This window comes from Strix uralensis, chromosome 11 (genome assembly GCF_047716275.1).
Source record: "Strix uralensis isolate ZFMK-TIS-50842 chromosome 11, bStrUra1, whole genome shotgun sequence".
NCBI classification, from domain to species: domain Eukaryota; kingdom Metazoa; phylum Chordata; class Aves; order Strigiformes; family Strigidae; genus Strix; species Strix uralensis.
Window position 1 is genome coordinate 13,778,170 of NC_133982.1, and position 18,823 is coordinate 13,796,992.

At 41.7% G+C, this 18,823-nt stretch overlaps 1 protein-coding gene across 1 annotated transcript in view; it reads left to right on the forward strand.

Annotated features, from left to right (window-relative positions):
* Nucleotides 1-18,823, forward strand: part of ADAMTS17 (ADAM metallopeptidase with thrombospondin type 1 motif 17) — a 192,710-nt gene that overhangs the window by 144,042 nt on the left and 29,845 nt on the right. Inside the window, exons 16-18 of the mRNA XM_074880340.1 lie at nt 3,983-4,140; nt 8,431-8,590; nt 10,593-10,728. Of these exons, the coding sequence (XP_074736441.1) occupies nt 3,983-4,140; nt 8,431-8,590; nt 10,593-10,728 (454 nt within the window). The remainder of the gene's footprint in view (nt 1-3,982; nt 4,141-8,430; nt 8,591-10,592; nt 10,729-18,823) is intronic.

Sequence of the window (18,823 nt, forward strand, 5' to 3'; positions counted from 1 at the left end):
TTTGATTAGTCATGTTCACAGCTCCTCAAGGCCAGTGTGATGGCTGCTTTGATCTGCCTGGAAGCCGCTAGGCTTTGGCAGAGGAAAGCAATCCTGCTTCAAAATTTTGTCTGAAGTTTGCAGAAGGTACTTTGTAAATCGAGGAACAAAGCAGAAAGAGAAATAAGCCGCAGACAAGAGTTATATTGCTGTAGCGTACAAATACCAGGACATCATCATACGCCTAGTCTGTGTGCCAGAGAACTTTCCTCAGAAAAAACATTCCCCCACATACATTCCACTCCTCCTGGGGAAACCATACCTGCAGTTTACCTTCACCCTGATTTTGGAGCCTTTAATGGGACCACGAGAGCTGTCAGGAAGGTTGTGTGCAGCAGGACAGAAAGATATTCCACCTTTCTCCAGTAACTCCCCAGCATGCAGATCCTCAGAAAGGCACACACAGATGCAGAGGACATTGTGACCTCCACCTGCTCCAGACTTCTGCAGAAGTTAGACACTACAAACGATGCTCAGTCAGTAAATTGAACGTGCCCTGAAATATTCCTGGATGCTGAGGCCAGCGGTCCTGGAGCATCTTGTGTATGGGCCCTCAGCCCCCAGTGAAGGGGGGGCTGCCTGAGTACTGCTTATTGAGAAGGGACCCTGGATAGTCCTGGATCCTGACCCACTCTAGGAGTTGTTTGGGAGACTTCAAGTTGACCTGGGCCATAAGATATACTAGGGACCATTTTAACAACATAGAGGTTTGCAGGTGCCTGGGAACATGTCTGTGCACTGTACATGGAATAGTCTAAAAATAGGTTTCCACTGTGAGATGGTGCCCTGTGCTGGAATCACTTCAGGTATCTCCTTTTACTTTTGGCAGACCCTCTGTGATCTGTGGAGCCAGGCACTTGTCCTGTTGAGCCAAATAAAAAAAACATTTTTTCAGGAAACCCCTAAAGAGAAAACGAACAGGATTTCCTTCCTCTCAAACCTCATTTGAAGAAGGGGTGAACTGGTCCCTCATTTCTTGAAGGAACCTTCATTGTAATAGCTATATAAAAGGTGTTAGGCATGGCCAGCTAGAATAAAAGGAGAGTCTATGTAGAATAACCCAGTATCACTACAAACGCTCCCACAGTAAATTAGACCCAACTGATAAGTAAGTCAGCTGTGTTGTGCAGTTGACAAGAAATCCAGTTCCTTTTCTCCTAAGCATATTGGGCAATTATATATAGCCTAAGCACACCTAGAAGGGTTTGCTGGCTATGGGGCCTTGATCCAAAGAGATGACAATGGGAGATTTTCCTATTGACTTGAAAAGGCTTTAAGTCAGCTCCTCTTATCTTCTTGCAACACACTTAGTTAAGTGAAAGCCAAGGTTGCGTTCTTCACTGGAAGAGAATAAAATAGGCATGAAATACTGGAGGTTAAGAAAACATCTTGTTACAGGCTTAGCCAAAAGACACAGTTAACCTTGAACTAGGGAAGCCCAGTAACACACAGGCTATTCTGTCTGTCTGTCTAATGTCAGGGCAAATTTGATCACGGTGCATGGATCTCCACAAAGGGGCCTGGGACTTTTTCTCTCCGTCAGAACAGGGTCTGCCAATTTTCTCTTCCCTCAGTGCATCACACCAACATCTGGATAACTGTGCTTCCGTTCTAACATAGAAAAGACGTAAACCTCTAAATCAACTTGCACTGACAAGTCAACAGCAATGTGATGTCCTTATGACTGGAGTTGTTTTTCAGTGTTTGAGGGATATCAGTGATCCTGATGCAATAGGTTATGCTGGAAGAAAGGACATGTTACTCCCAAGTATCTTTCTTCTCAATATTCATCTTACAGGGCTTCCTTCTGCAGTAGAGCTTTCTACATTGTCCTTACTGACACTTCCAGGCACTTCCTGGCAGGACAGACATGATCCTACAGCTCCTGGCCTTACGCATGTGTGTCCAACTCACGGACTCCAAAAGGAGGGTGGCAGTGGAAGGCTGTTCCTTGCTTGCTGATGTTTTTTATTTATGGCCTGGTTTCCATCAAACCCAGTGGTAGATAGTATCTCACCTGCTTCTGCCTTTTGAGAGCAAAGAAGATATCAGGAAGTATCCTGACCATAAGCTCAGCTTATTTCTGATGCTGGAGCTTTATAATGTCTGTCCAGTTTTTTAACTTGCAAAAAAGCCTCTGGAGTTATTCAGAACAACCTAGAGGCCACTCTAAATTATGCCTGTAGCTAGTGCTTGAAGGTTGAAATATTCTGCCCTCCAGGCTTGAGCACAAGGGCGTATTAAGCTGATGTGCCAAGTTCATGTTCTGTCCACTGAGCAGTCTCTGCTTTGTAACGACTTCTCTTTACGGCTGTGACAGCCACATGTTAACTTGTTCAATGTTTGCATTATGGAGCACACACAAACTCAGGAACAGTTTTACTATGCACTTGCAAATCTTTACATGTGTATCAACTCAGGGGTTTGATTGATCTTTGTCTCAAGGAAAGTTTAGGAAAATACAGTTCCAAAAGCTGGTTCTGCTTGGAAACTAAAAAAACCAAACCAAAACAAAAAAAAACCCAACCAAACAAACAAAAAAACAAACCCGCAGAGTTTTCTTGCTGCATTTGGAAGAAGAGTTTAGAGATAAATCATCTATGAATTTTATGTTAATGCTTGAAGATCAGAATAGGTTTTCTTATATACTGTCTGAATGAGAATCTCTGAACCCAGCTGCTGCCAGACTTTAGTCAGTCTCAGGATGGGCAGTCTACATAAAAATGTATAGATCTGGCCTATGCAAACCAGACTTTGGTTTACAGCCACTGGTGCTCTCATACTATTTCACCCCAAGTACCAGTTTTAATAGCTGTAAGAGTATAACACTGCAAGTATGTGTTTCACCAGAAGTATCTTCAGGTGATACTCAAGCAGCTACTCTGTGATATAAGATTCTTACATCTTGTCTGCCAATTTGGTATATGTGTCTGAATTTATGGTACCATCCATTTTTTTAAGATTAAAATCTAAATAGTTAGATTTGAGAATAATCCATTAAGTGATCTAGGTCTTAATTTCCAATATACCAGATATTCCAAGCATGTTCATTTTACATACATGTCTACATGTTTCCCATGTAAACGTTGACAAATAATGCTGAGATTATTCCAGGAAGAATTATGGCTCTAACTGATTGTTCTCTAATTATGCTTTCTGTTTACAATCTGCACTCTGCTCAGCTTGGATAAGGACCATGGGCTAGTAAGTTTTGGGCTTTCCTAGTCAGTCACTTCTACTTTGTGGTTCTTGCTTGTGAACACAGTGCTGTAGTATTTTAGTATTACCTTCAATTCCAAATTAAATCTCTCTTCATGGAAAATCAAAGAAAAACATTTCAGTTGTACGAGCTTTCCTTTGCAAAAGCAGAGCTGTATATGTAACTGAATTCAACAATATGCCATGAGTATGTGTGGTTTTTGGACACATCCTGAAATAGGTCAAACTGTGGAAGAGTTCTGCATTTAGCCCTAAACCAGTCATATGTTTTCCAAGGACAGTGTGTAGTTATCTTTTCTTACTTTTATTTCCTTTGTAACTCCTTCTGCACACTCTTTTTCTTCCTGTTAAATTTTCTCGCAGTGGAATGGCACAGAGAATGTCTCGAAGTTTTGAAACTGGAGAACATTGCTTATTTGGAAAGCAGAACATAATAATTTTAGGTAGTAAAACCTTAGCAAGACAAGTTTATATGACATTATTGTTACTTAATAGCAATGTTAATAAATTAGAAATGCCTTCATCAACTGAAGTACAGAATATGACCAAGTTAGAAACATTATGACGAGTCAGCTAAAAGTATACTTTTTTTTGCTTTAAACTCGTGTCCGTTACAAGGCTACTGCATCTTGTACTTCAGGTGGGCTGAGGCAGAAGCTCAATAGTCTATATTGTAATTACAAATTTGCTTACATTTCATTCCATGCTGTTTGATTCATTTCAGCTTTAAAAGATTCCAGTAAGAGATCCATTAACAGCGACTGGAAAATTGAGCTTCCTGGTGAGTTTCAGATCGCAGGCACTACTGTCCGGTACGTGCGAAGGGGTCTGTGGGAGAAAATCTCTGCCAAAGGACCAACTAAAATACCACTGCACTTGATGGTAACTTTATATCCTTTGTTTGTGTTTCTTAAGTGATGCAACCTAAAGGGTTTATATCCTAGCTGAAAGTTAAATTTTGATTGTTTGCTTCCTCACCAGAGTTTCTTAAAGGTATGCTGTAGTGCCTCTTTGCATTCTTTTGTGGCATTGCAAGGGCTGGAGAAACCCATAAATTATGCTGTATTCTGGGAGAACATGCATTGTCCCAGTAAGCTCATGTCCAGTACAGGATACTCCTGTAATGTGTCACAATGTGATAGGTCCATTCTAGAGGATGTAGGTTTCCAGGGACCTTCTTTATTTCATGGACATACCTGCTCACACACATGAAAGGATATTTGCCAAAATATCTTCTCAGCTTATGCCAGAAAGTATTCTGTATTTAAATACACTGTTCCTCTAAGAGAAGAGATGCAGATTTGGCATGTACAGATGCTACGTATGAATTTGACCCTCTGTAGTGACTTAGTTACACACAGAAATGTTCCTTGTTTTCTTTATATTTCTTTATATATATTTTTCAATTTTATGTATTTTAAGGTGTTCTTGAAAGTTTTTCCTAATGTGCAACATAGTCCTTCTGTTAACCAGGCATGTCATTTTATAAACAGTCATACAGCTGCTTTATGAGAACATGAGTGAGAAGTCCACAGGGGTGAGAACAGGGTTGTAGTCCCAGTCCTGTCACTAATGGGTGATGGGGTGACTCATGGGTCAGTCCCTTAAATTTGGTGGTAACCTTTATGTTTCTATCTGTAAGATAGCTGTAACAATGCCTGTCTCATATATGTGTTGCTAGTTGAAAGTCTACAGAAAGCTTTACAGTTTCTGTAGAAAGGTTTGCATGGAGACATAGAGTATTTTAATGTATGCAGTTTCCTGTAACTTTTTTATCCAATTACATTTTTCTATGTGCTTTTTCTTTTCCTTGTGACTTTTTGCCACATTTGTTCACTGGAGACTATCTGTAAGTGCTGCTAAAAATCAGAAGTCTCTCCCTTTCCTCACCTGAATTTTTTGGCTCGCTGGTGTTCATTGTGCAGCATTTCAGGGCTCAGTTTGAAAAGCTCAGAAGTTGCTTAAACTTTTCACACACACACAAAAAATAATAATAATACTCCACTTCGCCAGTACTTTCCCTGTGTCAAAATATGCTGCATAGGAACATGAGGTGTTTTGTCTTTGTTTTCTCAGACATATGAGTAAGTTTACCAGGTTCACATACAGATCAGTGTAAAGTTGGATTCAAAGAGGTTACTACTGAATTAGTGGTGCAGGTTTGGGCACACCAGCACCTTCCTGACTTAGCCATGTAATTCAAGGTCTGCCCACACAAAGGATGTGTATAGAGAAGCTGCCTTCATCATCAGAAAAATCAGCTTATGCTTGACTTTAGCCTTAACACAAGTATTCCCCTCCTGAAACCAGGTCTCTGACAAAGTATCTTGAACTGTCAAGGTCTTCCTGACCTCATGTAAGAAAAAGGAATTGCACAGGTACTGTTTGTGAAGATGGTCTGCAGGGTTCCTCTGCCAGCTCTTGGGACCTTCCAGGGCGTTACTTGGTTGAGGTGTACTGCAGTAAAATCTGGTAGCACAATTTTGTGAACTTCAGCATCAGTAGAGCTTTGTTTTTAAAGAAATACTCATTTCCCCTTCATTAAGGAGTAGGTAACTAACATAGGAAACTAGTGATTATGAGGTTCTCCACAAGTATCCTGTCCATATACAGACTGGCATTTTCAGCAGGTATGAGCAGAGGAAATTTTCCTTCTTCACCTTCCCCCCCAGAAATGATTAAAAAGGAGGAAAGTAAAAGTTACCAGACGATTAAAAAAACATGTGGCTTAAAATCACTGCCAGTTGTAAACAAAGCACACGTGAAGTCTTTTCTTCAAATCAGATATTAATCTTTTCCTTGATACAGGGTAGCAGGTTTCATTCTTTCAACGCAAGAAAGGCAGGATGGTTACCAGTTACCTCTAAATAGAAAACTGTTGTTCAAACAGTGGTGAAATACACTGGACTGACAAAGAGCCAGAAGCTTCAGTCAGTCCATTGTGACCTGCATTTGAAACCAATTATACACACATACACACACACACCCCAATTATATATGGCTACGAAATTGCATGAAATTGGTTTCATATGGGCCTTTAGATTCACTAGTCTTGCACCCATATTGAGATAATAAGGATTTCTTTTTAGGAGCTGGTTTTTAATACTTGAGGCATTTCTCCAAGTGCATTTCTGTAACTATATTTCTTGGAGAAATTAATGTTTGTGTAACTAGGCCTGTGCTAGACCTCCTCTCAGCAACAGAGGACAACCAAACACTCCCAGAGCATAAAGATGCTTTAGAAAAGACTGATCGATCAATTCTATAGAACAAGCTGTTTGTATCTAACTCACTTAAAGAAAGCCAGAGCAAGACTTGAGTTCTCTGCCTCTGACTGCCTTGTATTTTGAATTGTGTTTTTAAAAAAAACATTCATCTTTCTTAGAAACTGTAATGATGGCTGGCTAGTTTCAACCTTGATACTCAGTTCTGGTAGTAAGGCTCCCTCTGTAGCTGAAGCAAAACCATATCTTTGTTCCCCACATCTTCTGGAAGAGGCTTTTCTGCCCAGGGTTATGCACTGTGCAGAGCAACTCGTGGGTGCTGATTTTGTGTAGGCCCACAGTGTTCACTGCACAGACCTCCAGGATGTCAGTGGCACTGCAAGCTGGACCCTTTCTTTCAGCATATATGGTTATTTTTTTGGTTAAATGAACTTATGGCAGCTTTAGTGAGGTTATTGGTTAAGTAGGAGTGATTTCTGCAAATCTGAATGGGAAACAATTGTTGTTGGGAGAAAATAGCATTTGCAAATTTGCTTTCTTTAATTGGGTAGCTGCTTGCTTCACTAATGATAGCCCTACTTAAAATGATCTTGTTTAATAAGGTGCCACTCCTATTTCAGTAGGTGACAAGAGCCAGCAGAATTCACCTGTCTAATGCTGCTATTATGGGATAATAAGTATGAGTAAGTCTAAAACCACACCATCAGCATTACAGTAGTACTTCTATGGCCTTTGTTAACAGTGTAGTAGCTCAGATTCCATGGACCTCATACTCCATTGGGTATCTTCTGGTCACTTCTGACTCAAGCCAGTGAAAGTGAGAACCAAATGAATCCCAACATGTAAACCAAAACAGGACCAGAACTGTCATCTGCCTGTGGTGAAAAAATAAGCATTTTTCTCTGTTCCTCTGTCTTTGTTAACAGTCAGTGACTTTTGGAGTAATAACACTAGAGACATCACATGTGACTCCATGAGAAATAATAAGCCTGCTGCTGGAAGTAGGTTTCACCTTCCTCTAGCAATATGCAGGGTATGAAAATGTATATGTTGCCAGCAGCTGTATGATATGACTCTTGTCATCCTCAGGTTTCTGAGACAATAAAATCCTGCTCCTACAGCTTGTCAGCAGGAATAGTCATGCTCACTTTGAGTGCCACGTTTCCCAGGAGGCATATGACTTTTTTTGCATCAGTTGTTTTTGCTTTGAGAAGGATCACTTTGTTCCTTCAAATGTATTAATAAACATTTCTGCCTTCAAACTATAGACTGCTGCAGCCCAACTCAAATGCAACAGTAAATGCTGCAGCTCACAGAATCACAGAATGGTTGAAGTTGAAAGGGGCCTCTGGAGGTTGTCCCAACCAAACCCCCTGCTCAAGCAGGGTGGCATAGAGCAGGCTGCCCAGGACCATGATCCATAAACAGCACAGTATTAACCCAGAACTTCCTTGTTCTCTACAAAGGTCCCCAACCATCAGCCTGAGTCTCTGCATGAGTCTTGGAGACAACTTGCTTTCTAGAAAAGAAGGGTAGGACAAGTATGAGGAGTGACTTTTTAACTCTAGATGCTCATTAAAATAGTTGTTCTATGAAAACCGCTGATTTAGTGCTTTGTGTTGTCTTACTATGTCACTTTAGATAGCCAGTGACCTGCTGATCACATTTGAGGTTTAAACAAAGTTACACACCGAATTCCAGATTTAGACATCTCCATGGCTGTTTTAAATATTCACAAATCATAAGCAGTTTTTGCTCCCACAGATGCTGTTTTACCAATACCACTGTAATTTCAGGTTTCTAGTTGAAGATTTGGTTGCCTTTCACGAGGTACTTCTATTTTAGACATATTGGCCTGAGACAGCATTTCCAGGATTACTGTCTCTGCAGTCTGTTGGCTTTCCCAGTACACTGTGTTGTAACAGCCTTTCTTTTCCTGCTGAACCAGGTGCTGTTATTTCATGACCAGAATTATGGAATTCATTATGAATACACCATTCCTGTAAACTATACTGCTGAAAACAGAAGTGAGCCAGAAAAGCAACAGGATTCTTTGTACATCTGGACGCACAGCGGATGGGAAGGGTGCAGCGTGCAGTGTGGAGGAGGTAAGGCCATTTGGAAGCTTGGTGGGACTTGCTGGACGGTGTTTGCAGACACCAGCCATTAGAGAGGTGCCTGCAGAAGACAGTGTTGCCAAAGCATGAAGGAAACTGGCCATGGGAATGGATGTTGCCATAATGAACTCAAATGAGAGCTCATTCTCACCAGCTCTCCCAGCTATCATCCACATCCCCACAGTTAATTTTCACCCAGCATTTTGGCAGGGACACTGCTTTGTCGGCTCGTTACCGTAGGCTGGAACCGCACCTGGATTGGTGTTCCACGGATGGCTCAAGGCGCCGTGTGCAGCCCCATATCTCAAGCCTCGGTCACATTCTTGGAGCAGAGTTCTCACAGGTGTTCAGGCATGTTCACTGAAAGACACTTCCTTCCCCAGGAATGAAACAGGGGCAGTGCTGCTGTGACAGCTCCTGGAGATTGCATCAGACGCTCTTAATGCGGGGTGGACTTTCTGGGAGTACGTGAGCACACTGCAAATCACACTTTTCAGATGATCCCTAGGATGTGCTGAGACAGATTTGCTGAAACCCTGGGGGGAATTGATACCTGTGAAACCAGAGACTGGTTTGTCAGCCACTGTCCATTGAATTTTCAGTGCTGGAAGAAGTAGCTTTTTCCCTGAGGAAAATGGATCATTTCCATGCATTCTGGCCAGTCTTTCTTCACCAGCAGACCCAATTATTTATCATATTATATGACACAAAGAAAGAGTGCTCATCTTCACATTTGAAGGCTCACTGCCCTCAGTGTACTGAAATAATGGATTTATTTTTTTCTGTAAATAGAACTCATTTTAAGTGGACACTTACTTTTACTCATGTTTTAAAACAATAATTTCTTAGAGCCATTAAACCCTCACATGAATGAGTAGGAAATTTGTTTATGGCTCTTTTGATTTGTATTGCAAGTCTGCCACATACTTGAATCAAATCAGTACCTGGCAACATGGCTCCCACCAGTAATAGCTTGGATGGCAGTTAATCTCTTATATTTTGGTTGTCAGATGCTTTTACTACTTATCCAGCTGGGAAGAGTCTTTTCCCTTCCATACAGACTTTCACAGATTTTTTATTAACAGAATTTATTTTTTATTATCTGCTGCAGATCATGAATAAACTCAATTTAATGCAGACTCAGGGTTAAGAAGAGGATCTGAGAAACCAAAATAATTAGCAGTAAAGCAAAGTCACTTACTCAGGGGTGACATTTTTCTTGTCACATCTGGTCATTGTCATGCTGCCCTGTGGTACAGCTTTCCTGATGTCACACAGTGGAAGGCTGAACCCTGAGGGCCACACTGCTGTGTCTCAGTGAAACTCCTGATGCATAGACAGTTTATGTGAGAAATGTGATGTCTCCTACTGGCAGGGTTTTTAAAGTAGTATATCTGGAGGAGCAGAAGATAAGAAATAATTTATTTTGGTGCCTTAATTTCATCTCTTTGTGAGATACAAACAAGCCCAGTTTATCAATCTTGAACCCAGTCATTCCTTTTCAACCTGACTCTTCCTGAATGGGGAGCAGCAAGAAGCAGCTGTCCTGTCATTATCAGTCACTGAGGGGTGGGTGGTTGTGTGGCTTCAGCTTACACAGCTGGAGCATCTGCCCTAGGTGATTACAGGGCACAGCTACATGTGGAGGAGGAACCAGAAATGAAAGCAAATTGTTTTCAAGATAGTTTTCACCTTAAACACGAGAAAGAGAAAGCCCAACATGTTGCTCCTGTGAAGCAGTCAATTTCACAATTATTGGGGAAAGATTTGTAGCTTTTCTGGAAAAAAAAAAAAAAAAACAAAACAGAACAATAGAAAAGTAAGACAGAAGTGGAAAGTAAGATTTCTTGCAGAGGTGGTAAGTCTGTGTAGATTACATCTTGTACAGACAGTAGGGAGCTCCTAGCTTTTGAGTTTTGGTTAATGAATTGACATGGTTTTGTTCTTAGCCACTGGTTTCCTTTTTCAGACTTCTTCTTTGTTTGACTTGTAGGTGAACGGAAAACCATTGTGTCCTGTACTCGAATTATTAACAAGACCATGACACTGGTGAATGACAGTGACTGCCAACGAGTGAATCGTCCCGAGCCCCAGGTCAGGAAATGTAACACACACCCCTGCCAGTCACGGTAAGGAGTTAAAAAATAATAAAACCCAATAACCTTTTCCTTCACAAATCACCCATTTCCAAAGCCTCCATCTGGTGAACATGGTGAAAATGTCTAAACATGCTAGGACACATTGTTAGCCTTAGTAACCAGCTGTAATATTCATTTCCTACTGTTGAGCAGGTCAGATTTTCATTACCTACTTCATAGTCCATTTAACTTGTGACCAGTAAGGCCAGATTCCATGCAAGCTGCCTTCATACATTGTTTGGGGATGGTTTTCTTTTCCCATTGGCTGCCTCCTGGGTGACAGAGCAACTTGCAATATTGTGCTGGTTTGACTGGGATAGAGTTAATTTTCTTCACAGTAGCTAGTATGAGGCTATATTTTAGATTTGTGCTGAGAACAGTGTTGATGCTACAGGGATGTTTTTGTTACTGCTGAGCAGTGTTACACAGAGCCAAGGCCTTCTCTGCCTCTCACCCCACCCCACCAGTGAGTGGCTGGGGGTGCACAAGGAGTTCGGGGGGGACACGGCCAGGACAGCTGACCCCAACTGACCCCAGAGATATCCCAAACCATATGGTGTCATGCTCAGCAGATAGAGCTGGGGGAAGAAAGAGGAAAGGGGGGACGTTCGGAGCGATGAGGTTTGTCTTCCCAAGTCACCATTACACATGGTGGAGCTCTGCTCTCCTGGAGATGACTGAGCACCTCCCTGCTGATGGGAAGTGGTGAATGAATTCCTTATTTTGCTTTGCTTGTGCACACAGCATTTGCTTTACTTACTAAACTGTCTTTATCTCAACCCACGAGTTTTCTCACTTTTACCCTTCTGATTCTCTCCCCCATCCCACTGAGGGGGAGTGAGCAAGTAGCTGGGTGGTGCTTAGTTGTTGGCTGGGGTTAAACCATGACAAATATAAAGCTAGACAAGAGTGCAGTGACTGCATATCTAATCTTTTCTATTTTTTTAATCATCACGCTCTGACTAATTGTCAAACAGTGCTACAAAGAAACCTCACAAACAACTCACAGCCTTTAAGCTACTATAGCTGACCTGCTGTGTTGCATGCCTGATCTGTATTAGCATAGTTCAGACTGGGAGTCTCTAGGTGAGGAGTGTCTCTTCTTCATGTGAAGTTTGTACAGTGTGTAGTAACACCTGCGTAGTGTTGGAAACATACCTGCATCTTACTGAAGTCAAGAAGTTATGATGAAGCGTCGTTTAGATACTTTTCTCATTAAGGGTGCTTTTCTGCATCAGTAGGAGTAATTAGAGATCTGATAGTGATAAGTTCTAAAACTAATAAAAAGCTCTCTTTTTAATCTGGCAAGCACTTTTAAATGAATTAATTTTGATATTCAGTGTATAAAAAAAGATGTTTCTAGCCAAAATGACAAAGCACGGGAAGTCAAATTAATTTGTTCAGTTTGTTTTACTAACAAAAAAGTTCACTCTTGCTCTGTGATAATGTTTAGCATTGTGGGGTAGTCTAGACACTCCACTTTTGATAGTAGTTAGAACATAAAATCAATTTAGGATAAAGCTCAACAATATCTAAAAAACCATATTCAAAACAACCTGCTAGCTGTTGCATCTTGTATAATCAGACAAGCCAGGGAAACATACCTACAAAGCTAATCCTGCTGGCAGAAACAATGGGGAAAATGAGAAACAGCACACTTCCTTCTAATTAGACCTGCACTCTGATTAAAGTGCCCTGAAGCAGGGAAATCCAGTGTCAGGTAATCCACCAACAAGGCTGGGCTGTTTCAGGTTTCGTTGTGTGTCCACACTGCCTGTTATTGCTGCTGTACAATATGGTGGCCATACTGCTTCCAGTGGTACTGAAAGGTATAATGAGATACCCTGCATGCTTCTAGGTGTGTGAGGATTGCCAAACTCCCAATGACTTCAAGGAAACAACTGTCATTTCCATGAGGAAGTTTCCTAAATTCAATGATGGTGGGATTTCTGTCATGTCATTCTCTCAGAAAGACAGAAACAAGGAGCATCTGCTTGTGTTTCGGCCCTGGCACGAAATATTTCTTCTAGACCTTTTTGTGAAGCCATTGGGAGGAGACTGGAGGGAGCCCAGGCAGGTATCTGGAGGGGTTCAGGTGATAGAGATGAAGACAAGCAACTTCTAAAAGCTCTGGAAGTGGGCAGCTTCTGCCTCTAGTAGCTGAGAGCAACAAAGGGAGGCCTTGGCCACCAGTCTGTTAGAGCCACAAGACCCACAGTGCTATTTCTCGATGGGATCTCCATGACCCTGAGCCCTTGGTGAAGTCTCCTCTGTTGCACACTTTCACCATGACATTGCTGCCTGACCAGGACAGTGACATTGGAGTGGGTTAAAGATGCAAAACCTCCTGAGAAAGGACTGCTCTGTTCCTGTATCCAGGTTGTGTTTCTTTGGGAATTCAGGTCCAGCCCTTCATGTTATTCCAAGGTATCTCTTCTTCTGTATGGAGTTGCCAGGCAATGTATAGCCACAATTTAGCACAGTTCCCCCCAGGAGCAATTAGCACTGGCATGGTGATGCTCTCATTGGTCCATTTTTTTCAGAGCAATGACAGCAAACACCAAATGTGCTTCGTACCCGGAAAGGCCACAGAATGCTTGCTGATGATCGGATAGACCACACTCCCTCATTCCCTCCGTGTAGACTACACTTTCACACTTAACATGCTTTTAACTGGAAACATTTTCAGAAGCACATTCTCTGTGCCTCTGTAGAATTTAAATTTCCACTTGCGTTTGCCCACCCAGATATTAGAAATGCATGCTTAGCATATTCTCTGACCAAGAACATCTTAAAGAAACCATTCTCTTTCACCATGTCAATGCTTTTTTTATAAGCCCTGAATTTGTTTTAGGGTTTCAAGTAAAATTATTGTAGCATCTTGTTACAATAAGGTCCTTTCCCATTTCCACTCAGACCAAAGCCCTTTACCTGAGTTCAGAAGAAGGAACAATGCTTTCCTTTCTGTAGTAAACCTGCTCTGTTTTGTGCATTTTGAACTGCACTTACACTTTTACTCAAAACTTAAGAGAATCACTTTACAGAGAATTTATCTCTAGGGAAGGGTCTAATGGCCAGCACAGGGCTGGGTCATAGGACACTCAGTCTCTGTTTCTCTTTTGGATGTGCTCTGTGACTTTAATTCACTATCCCATACTGTCCCTTTGCTTCCTCTCTCAATCCAGTTATAATCTGGATTGCAAACTCTTTGGGATGGGGTGAGATCGTGTTGTATAAATGGAGGAGGAGAAGGAGGCTATTGCTGTTGAGATTGTAATAAAAATAAAATAATAATAACCCACATTATATATATAAAGTGATCTGGAGGAAAGAAGGGTATGATATTAATAACAGCTTCTTTCTTCCAGCACGATCCCAAAGTGCTTTGCAAATTATATATCCCTTTGAACTTCAGCCACCTCTTGGGAGAGCCAAATAACGTGGGGCAGGGGACAGTAGTTTCATGAGGCCAAGGAGAAGATTAGAACTCTGCAACTGCAACGCAGCATCTGAAAAAAACAAAGCAGGGTTGAAAAAAGGATTGGATACACTGACATGTTTTAAAATTAAACGTCAGAGAAGAGAATTTTCTTAAGGGTTTTGTTGAAACTGGCAAAAATAAAAGAATCTTTCATTCTTTATTATTGTTACTCTTTCACCTTTTAAAAAAAATGCCTCTTTTTCTTCCTATTTTATTTTTTATGTTCCTTGACCCTCTTTTTCCATTAAATTCTTTACAGCTTCCTTTCCTGTCCCAACTGCACCCTATTAGCACCTCTTTATTCTAATCCTTTGCCTAGCTCTTTAGATATTTTTTACAAAACCCTGCTGTAACCAGATGGAATCTGGATTCTTGCATGCGGTGCGTATGGGTTGTTTCCAGCACACTGAACACCAACCCAAATATATAGGCAAACCCAGCACTCATGTTGGCACAAGACTCAGAAATCACAGATCACATCAGCTGTTATTACTGAAAACATAGGTCGGCCAGTGGCCACACACTTCAACATGCATGGTTGGGTCTATGAATATGAAACTGCTCCCCTCTAATGCAGGAAAAGAACCAAAAACACATGAAATTTCTCAACTGTTAGACTTGTAATGGCCTGTATGCAAACACTGTTAATTTTCCTCCTCTTTGCTGTAACAGATTTTAATAGAGGTTGAGTTCTTTCAGGGACCTGCTGAATATGTGGTATTCCTACACAGATGCTTAACAGCAGCATAAAAGCCAGAAATCCCTGCCTTCACCTACAGAAAACCACAGGAGACCTGAGCCCTTATTTTCACTGTTTAGGACTTGAAAGTATCTCCTGAGTCCAAGGGTTAGTTTTCTGCTACTACCAGCAGGATGTCATAGACTCCTTTCCATAAACCGCTTTTGCTCCACAGTCTCCTTCCCTCACTAGAAGGCTCTCCTGTGACCTTGCTGTTCATGTGGGTCAAGATCTTTTATTTCCAGCCTTAATTATTCATTGTCATTTTTCAGCCATTTATTCTTGCATCAGCTCTGTTCCTTTGCTTATACAGTATTTTCCCTTCCCAGTTCTTTGCCTTGGGCTAAGTGCCATACAATACAGCAAACAGGGAATACAGGTTATCTCCTCCTTCCATCATTTAACTTATTATTGGATCAGAGACTGTGCATCAATTCTTCATTCCCTTGGTCACCTTGGTCACCTTATCTACCAGTGCTTTAATTTAAGGGATTTAAATTCATAATTTGAGTGCATAGGTGACCAGAATTATATGGAGAATCCCAGTCTTAGTCCAATCTAGCCCTTACACAGTTACATTCATACTCTCCTGTCTTCATTGGCAGTAACTCTCCTGATACATGCTCTGCTTTTTTCATGGCTGCATCATATTTGTGGCTTACAGTCATTCTAGATGTTTTCCTCCTCGTTTGTTTCAACATATGAATCCTACTGTAACACAGAAATGCTTGTTATTAGTCCCTAAGCACACAACCTTGCACTGTATGCTATTAATTTTCATTCTACCTCTGTTATTGCAGCACTCAAGGTTATTCAGTTCTTCCTGTATGACATCCTAATCCCCTGTTGCATTGACAGTGCTTCTAGACTTGTTATTGTCAACATTTTCCCCAATTTTCAACAGTTTTCTTCTTTTTGTGCCAAGGTTGTTAATGAACATACTAAATTAGATCAAATGCAAGACAGATCCTTCAGGAACTCCACTGGTAACTAGTCTAAATTCCTTTCATACCTGATATTCCTTTACAACACTACACTGTGGCCAGCTTTCACCTACCATATACATTAGGCATTGATATCCATGTTTCCCAGCATATCACCAGTTTCTCCAACTTACATAAACATTTCCAGTGCAGCAAAAGGAGTTCTTTACTGATAACCAAATAGATTAAATCTACCACATTTCCTTTGTCTGGAAAAGCAGTTATTTCAATCGAAAAAATACAGCCAATGTGTTTTGCCTGGAGGAAACCTGTGTTGCGTCCATTCACCACTATGTCCTTGATTATTGTTTCTCTCCAAATCTGCTCTAAAAACTGGCACAGTGCTGAGGTCAGTTCTGTGGTTACATGGATCGCTTCTCTCTTTCTTTCTTTCTTTCTTTCTTTCTTTCTTTCTTTCTTTCTTTCTTTCTTTCTTTCTTTCTTTCTTTCTTTCTTTCTTTCTTTCTTTCTTTCTTTCTTTCTTTCTTTCTTTCTTTCTTTCTTTCTTTCTTTCTTTCTTTCTTTCTCTCCTTCCTCCCTCCCTCCCTCCCTTCTTCCCTCCCTCCCTCCCTCCCTCCCTCCCTCCCTCCCTTCCTTCCTTCCTTCCTTCCTTCCTTCCTTCCTTCCTTCCTTCCTTCCTTCCTTCCTTCCTTCCTTCCTTCCTTCCTTCCTTCCTTCCTTCCTTCCTTCCTTCCTTCCTTCCTTCCTTCCTTCCTTCCTTCCTTCCTTCCTTCCTTCCTTCCTTCCTTCCTTCCTTCTTCTATTCCCCTTTCACTTTTCCATCTGTGGACTGGAACCCAACACTGAGCTCTCCAAGGGCTCACGCACCGCACTGATGCTCACCAGGGGAAATGAAGACAGGTATAAGTCAGCTGAGGCTCTAGCTGGCTCAGCACCTTGCCGACCTGCCCAAAAGGCTAGCGACCACTCAGAACACAGTGCCTCACTGTGCGATGGTTGATAGTGCCCATTGCTTTGATTCCTGGTCTGATTTAAGCTCGTGGTGCTTATCTGTGTGACCCTTGCTGTCTGAGAGTCCACCTCTCCCTTTAGACTCCACCATGTGACAGTGCTCTGTTTAACAGTCCAAGAATACAGAATCTGTCTCCCTGGTGCTGGTTTGTGTGCACCATGTTTATTTGTGTTATCATCACAGGTAGATGGGGAGCAGAACAGCTTTGAATTTATTTTGTGAGATGAAAGTCTTGCAAATAGTAGAATGGGGGGGGGGGGTGAGAGGGGAGAGCAGTATGATGGAAAACTCCTTGAGAATATTAGCAAATTACTTGCAGAACTGTATGGAAATTATACTAAACTGGAGGGACATATTGGGAGTGTCTGTTAACTGAAGGGACTGAGCTAGACATTTAATGGTTCCAAATGGGTATGTTCTTTCATTAATCCAGTCAGAGTCTTTTGGAACCTGTGCAAATGTTTATCATCTGTAAGGTTCAATGGCAACGAGTTCAAAACCTTATCTGTGCCTTGTGCTAAGAAACATCTCCTTTGGTGTGTTTTGAATTTGGTTACATGAAAAAGAGAAAAGAAGGAACAGCCATGGGGAGGGTTTCAAATCATTTTAGCCTGGAAATCTGGCATAAATAGTAATGTTAGCACCCTCTGATCCAAGGAGGCACCACGTAAGAGCTCATTTTGAAGTACTTCCCAAAACTGGAGTTGGGATCTCTAGAATCAGTTTAAGCTTAATGAATTTGCCAGGACTGTGCTGGACACTGTGCAAGACACGGTGGCTGCAGGCAGCTGAGCAAGCGGGCGATGCTGCGCTCTGGTGGCTGCTCTGCCGGGAGCCGTCCCAGGCTGCCGGCGGTGGGCAGCTGCCACAGGTCTCCGGTGGGGCTTTGCAGGCGTGGAAGCCAAATGCTGAAGACCAGGAAGCCTGAGACACTTCTGGGCACCTTTGTGAGCGGGTAGCTGATGTCTTGTGGTGGGCACGTCTGTTATCACCATCCACTAGAAGGAGACAAAATCACATGCATTCTAGGTTGTAAGGAGTTCATCAAGTACAGCAAAAAGCAATCAGTAGTTAATTAGCTACTGAAAGACAAAAAGATATATTCAAGCAAATCCAGCAACTCAACGCAATGAAGCAATTCTGGAAGAGAAGAAAAGGCTTGGGAACAGAGAGTAGAATGAGGAGGGCTTATTGGCTACTGCTAAATGCATTTACATCAAGTAATTCAAGATGACTTGCTAGAGCAGAAGTTAATTTGGCATTAGTTTTCACATGGAGTCATGAGACAGGTTTCTTAGCTTTGGTGTAAACACCCAGGCTGGTTTACATCACAGTCTTTCCCATTATAATGTTTGACTCAACTTATGGTTGAACACTGCCTTGTTTTAAAATGTTAAATGATCTGTGCTTCTTTGGTTTGAGGCTCTTCAGGGCAAGTGCAGTCTTCACCCACAAGGAAGGATTAGCAGGATAATCTACCAAAATATGTAATTGTGAAATTCACTCCTACTGCTGCCTGCTGTAATGTGCTTCACACTGTTTGCATCCTGTGGTGTGAGCTGAGGAAAAGGCACTGCCTTTCTTGAAAGGCAGGGAATGGAGCTGGACACCAGTTGCCCCATCAAAGATACACCAGCCATGGTCAGGGTAGAGCTAACTTGCTGCAAAAGGGAGCTCTGCTGGTGTTCTGTGCCTTAGTGTAGTGAGGCAGCTGCCAGCAAGAAGGACACCTACTCAACCAACGCCACACTGAGTCCTCCAAAACTGAGTGATCTGCTTGATTTGGTAGTGGGAGGAGGGAGAATACAGTCTCTTCCATTTAAAAAAAACTTCCCAAGGTGCATGTAAATTATAAAACATTGTCCTATGGCTGATCTTATAACTGGTGGGAAATTAAAAAAAATAAAGCT